We start from the raw sequence: 5,319 nt of genomic DNA on the forward strand, positions 1-5,319 counted from the left end.
GCCGGGGCCACTGACCTGGATGCGCACGAAGCGGGGGGCGGCGTAGGCGGGCAACATGTCCCTGGTGAAGGTGTAGAGGGTCTCGCCCTGGAAGGTCGCCCCGGCCTTCAGGCGAATGGCCGCCATGCCGCACCTCCCCTCGCAGCCTGCAAACGAGGCCCCAGGGGGTCATTTTGGGCAACCGAGTCACGCTTCAGGACTCTTGGTAGCCGCTTGGACCGTTACGGGGAGCTGTTGCGTGGCCAAAGTGACGTTGGGCACCGGTTTTGGGTGGACGTGCCCCACTTCAGCCATCTCAGGGGTCGCTGGGACCACAATTGGGGCACATCAAGGCCCCAAAACCACAGCAGATGCTTATTTGGGCCAACTGAGGCCCCATTCATTCTTCCTGGTGGCCACCTGGACCATCATGGGGAGCTGTTACGTGCCCAAAGTGATGTTGGACACCAATTTTGGGTGGACATGCCCCACTTCAGCCATTTCGGGGCTCACTGGGACCATGATTGGGGCATGTCAAGGGCCCAAAACCACAGCAGACGCTTATTTGGGCCAACTGAGGCCGCTTTCACACTTCCTGGTGGCCACCTGGACCATCATGGAGATGTGTCAGTTGCCCAAACCACCGCCCGATGCTGCTTTTGGGCAACCGAGTCCCATTGTACTTGTCTCGGTGGCTACTTGGACCACTGCGGGGGCACGTTGCATGCCCAAAACAATGCTGGACACTTGGTTTGGGCAACCAAGTTGACTATTTGGCCTTCCTGGTGGCCACCCGGGTGTTTACAGGAGCCCATTGTGCGCCAAAGCCAGGCCAGAGACTTACTTTGGGTCAGTAAGTCCTACTTTAACCTTCTTGGTGGTCAGTTGGCTTGTGATGTGGACATGGTACTTGCCCCAAGCACCACTAGAAGCTTCTTTTGGGCAACCTAGTCCTGGTTTGCTCTTCTTGGTGGCTCTTTGGACCATTGGGGCAGTAGTCGTGAGCCAAAACGATACCAGGCTCATCATTTTGGGTCAATGAGTCCTGAGGTGGTCAGGCAGTTGGACCTAGATGATGGTTGGAGGTTCCTTCCATTTTGTTCTACTTTAGGCTTCTTGGTGGCCACCGAGACCATTTGGGGGACACACGAGATGGTTGAAGTGTCACCGGGTTCTTATTTGGGTCCCGTTCGCCAGCCGGTACTCACCCGGCACGGACACCCCGTAGACGTTGACCTCCTGGATGAAGTTCACCATGGCAAGAGTGGCCTCCACCTCAGTCGTGGCCACGTTCTCACCTTTCCAGCTGGGGGGAAGAGAAAGGATGAAGCCATGAGGTGGGGGTTGGGATTTGGGTGGGCGGGTGGCACGGCCACCATGCGGCCGTGGGTCCGAGAGGGTCGGATTTTACCGGAAAGTATCTCCCACACGATCCTGGAAATAGACGAATCTTTCGCGGTCAATCAGGAGGAGGTCACCGCTGTTGAAGAAGACGTCGCCTTTGACCAAGACATTCCTCAAGACTTTCCTCTCCGTTTTCTGGGAATCGCCGGCGTAACCGTGGAAAGGGGTGTTCTTGGTGATTTTAATGACCAGCAACCCTGTCTCACCTTCGAGGAGGGACAAGAAGGTCCCAGGTCGGTCAGCAACTGCCTCAGTGCTGGGAAAATGGCACCTCCACGCCCCACCAAGTGCTCGGGGGATGATGTTCCCTGTTTCTTTGAGGGGTTTCTGGTGGCTTCCAGCCACCAAGATGGTGGGGATAAGGGCCAAGATGTGTCTCAACCCTGCGTCTTCCCCCACGTTTTTTCCGCCCCAAAAAGTCCTCGGTGGGGCGTGTCTTACCAGGGCGGGCTCGGATGCAAAGCCCTTGCTCGTCACGTACGGGTTCGTCCTCCTCCACGTTGTACTTGATCAGCTCGAAGGGAGCGAAACTCTGGAGAGCAGAAGAAGAACGAAGCGGTGGGTGGAAGAGAAACGCCGCTTGTTTTCCATCTGACCTGAGCACTCTTGGTATCGAAAGATGATTTAATTTATAATAGAGTCAACCATCGACCAAAGTCATGGGGGTCTCTTCCAAATCAAAGCCCGGTGGGACAACGCCGAGTGACACGTGGGTGGTTGGGGGTTGGGAATTGGCACCAACGTGGTCTTTCTTGGGGTTACGGAGATGCCCAGGTCACCATGGACGCTCCGACTTTGAGTCAACGCTGTTGGGTTAACGTTGGCCAACCAGGTGGAGGAGACGCCTTTTGGATGGCCATCTTGGAGATCCTGCTTTTTTGTAGCAACCCAACCGGATGGATGGCGGGTGGCTTCTCCAAGGAGGTCTCCGTTTGGCACTGCCATGGAGAGGGTATCCTGGAGACACCCTCCCCATCGGCATCAGCCCAACTTGAGGTGTGGTATTGGTCGCTCCCCCTACCATCGTCATCACCAGTGGCTCACCTTGAGGAATACGTTGGCTCTGCCCACGGCCCCAACCTTCCCGGTGTAGTTGATGAAGCCGGCGTTGCCCTCGGTGGCTCCATAAAACTCCCAGATGGAGATGGGTCCGAAGCGCTGGAGAAACTCCTTCCACACCTCCGCCCGTAGGCCGTTGCCCAAGGCCATGCGCACCCCGTGCTCCCGCTCACCGGCGCGCTGTGGAGGGTGACGAAGGGAGGGACCGTTGGGGCGGGCGGGCGTGCATGCGCCCAGTGGCGTTGTCTCCCACCCCGGGGTGGATTTGGGCTTGGTGGAACCTGTGGGGACGTCGTAGGGTGGTGACCCCCCTCCCCCTTTTCCTCTCCATCCATCTCCACGAGTAGCTGTCCTGTCCGCCCACCTCCACCGTCACCCGTTGTCTACATGGACACCCCCTTTTCCTTGCTCTTCCTCTTCCCCCCTCCCCACGTATTCATCCATCCATCCGTCCATCTGTCCATCCATCCATCTCCAACACCTCTCTCCACCTGTCCTTGCCCGTACCCCCTCCCAACGCTGGCCGGGCCATGTGGGGCGATGGGTGGGGTGGGGTGGGGTGGGTTACGTACCGACCTCGAAGCACCCGCCCACCCCGATGAGCAGCCCGGCTGAGTGGTAGAGCGGTAAGGTGGTGTAGACAACATCATCAGGCTGTAGGCCACAGAGCCGACCCAGGTTGGCAACCATCATCAGCTTCAGCTCTGTGATCACCGCTGCCTTGGGCAGCCCTGGAGGGGGGAGGGGTAGGAGAAGAAGGTGGGAAATGGTCTCCTTGGAGGTGCTCACGTGGGATGGGAGGTCAAACCCCTTCCCTCGGGGGGTTGGGTCTCCATCCCTAGAGGTCTCCAGACCTGGGAGGAGCCGTGAGAAACCTCATCCAGATGCGCCTGGATTGGTTGGGGTGGGATCCGGTTTGGGTTCAGGGTTGGATGAAGGACGTCCAATTCCCCGCCCCATCCCAACAAGGACAAACCCAAGGACGTGGTGGGTCTCCATCCTTGGAGATCCCCAACCCTCCCATGTTCACAACCGGGAGGAACCTGACCCAGGTGGACCCACGACAGTTGGACCCCTCCAACCTCCCCACCATCGCGTGCACTGCCACGCCCGCACAACCCATGGGGAAGGACCTCCTTGGACTCTTCACCCATCGCACCCAAACCCTCCCAGTCGCCATTCACCAAGGAGCAACCCCCACCACCCCCGTCTTGGGGGGTTTCTGTCCCCACAGCCTCACCGGTGGTGCCGGAGGTGTAAATGTAGATGGCCTTGGAGTCGGCGGTGATGCCGGCGCGGTGGTGGGCGGGTGGGGGCTCATCGGAAGCCGCCTCGATGAGGGGCAGCAGGGCCTCGACGCCCGGCGTGGGCGAGGTGGAGCTCAGGTAGAAGACGCGGATGCCGTCACGTTTCAGGGCTGGCAGCACCTCCTCCACGGCGGCCTGGAGCTCTGGGGATGCAAGCGTCATGGATGGGTGCCCCAAAGATCCCAGAGGGGCACCCAACACACCCCATGGTCGGGTAGGGACCCCACCCATCCCAAATGGGCACCCAAAGGACCCCAGGTGAGCACCAGGCACACCCCATGGTCAGGTAGGGACCCCATCCAGCCCAAGTGGGCACCCAAAGGACCCCAGGTGGGCACCAGGCACACCCCAGGTAAGGACCTCAATTGGGTGGGAACCTTGGGCATCCTGGATGGGTGCCACAAAGATCCCATGGGGCACCCAGTGTACCCCCAAATAGGCACCCCAATTGGACAGGCACCCCAGGCATCATAGATGGCTGCTCCAAGGACCCCACGGGGCACCCAATGCACCCCTTGGTTGGGTAGGAACCCCACCCATCCCAAATGGGCACCCAAAGGACCCCAGGTGAGCACCAGGCACACCCCAGGTAAGGACCTCAATTGGGTGGGAACCTTGGGCATCCTGGATGGGTGCCACAAAGATCCCATGGGGCACCCAGTGTACCCCCAAATAGGCACCCCAATTGGACAGGCACCCCAGGCATCATAGATGGCTGCTCCAAGGACCCCACGGGGCACCCAATGCACCCCTTGGTTGGGTAGGGACCCCACCCATCCCAGGTGGGCACCCAAAGGACCCCAGAGGGACACCAGGCACACCCCAGGTAAGGACCTCAATTGGGTGGGAACCTTGGGCATCCTGGATGGGTGCCAGAAGGATCCCAGATGGGCACCCAATGCACCCTTTGGTTGGGTAGGGACCCCATCCATCCCAAGTGGGCACCCAAAGGACCCCAGAGGGGCACCAGGCGCACCCCAAGTAGGGACCTTGATTGCATGGGCACCCTGGCTGGGTGCTCCAAGGACCCTAAAGGGGCACCCAACACATCTCTTCGTCAGGTAGGGACCCCACCCATCCCAAATGGGCACCCAAAGGACCCCAGAGGGGCACCCAATGCACCCCTTGGTTGGGTAGGAACCCCACCCATCCCAAATGGGCACCCAAAGGACCCCAGGTGAGCACCAGGCACACCCCAGGTAAGGACCTCAATTGGGTGGGAACCTTGGGCATCCTGGATGGGTGCCACAAAGATCCCATGGGGCACCCAGTGTACCCCCAAATAGGCACCCCAATTGGACAGGCACCCCAGGCATCATAGATGGCTGCTCCAAGGACCCCACGGGGCACCCAATGCACCCCTTGGTTGGGTAGGGACCCCACCCATCCCAAATGGGCACCCAAAGGACCCCAGAGGGGCACCCAACGCACCCATTGGTCGGGTAGGGACCTCACCCATCCCAAATGGGCACCCAAAGGACCCCAGAGGGGCACCCAACGCACCCATTGGTCGGGTAGGGACCCCACCCATCCCAAATGGGCACCCAAAGGACCCCAGAGGGGCACCCAA

At 60.0% G+C, this 5,319-nt stretch overlaps 1 protein-coding gene across 1 annotated transcript in view; it reads right to left on the reverse strand.

Moving 5' to 3' along the window:
• The window catches only part of LOC104125252 (very long-chain acyl-CoA synthetase-like), a gene marked incomplete at its 3' end in the record, with an annotated part of 6,855 nt that extends 2,944 nt beyond the window's left edge, over nucleotides 1–3,911 (reverse strand). The window contains exons 1-7 of the mRNA XM_009637684.1: nucleotides 3,683–3,911; nucleotides 3,015–3,173; nucleotides 2,428–2,723; nucleotides 1,825–1,915; nucleotides 1,391–1,589; nucleotides 1,188–1,285; nucleotides 16–146 (exon numbers count right to left, since the gene is read on the reverse strand). Of these exons, the coding sequence (XP_009635979.1) occupies nucleotides 16–146; nucleotides 1,188–1,285; nucleotides 1,391–1,589; nucleotides 1,825–1,915; nucleotides 2,428–2,723; nucleotides 3,015–3,173; nucleotides 3,683–3,911 (1,203 nt within the window). The remainder of the gene's footprint in view (nucleotides 1–15; nucleotides 147–1,187; nucleotides 1,286–1,390; nucleotides 1,590–1,824; nucleotides 1,916–2,427; nucleotides 2,724–3,014; nucleotides 3,174–3,682) is intronic.
• Between the last annotated feature and the right edge of the window lie 1,408 nt (nucleotides 3,912–5,319).

The sequence above is a fragment of the Egretta garzetta genome, unplaced genomic scaffold (genome assembly GCF_000687185.1).
Source record: "Egretta garzetta isolate BGI_Z169 unplaced genomic scaffold, ASM68718v1 scaffold1374, whole genome shotgun sequence".
Classification (NCBI taxonomy): Eukaryota; Metazoa; Chordata; class Aves; order Pelecaniformes; family Ardeidae; genus Egretta; species Egretta garzetta.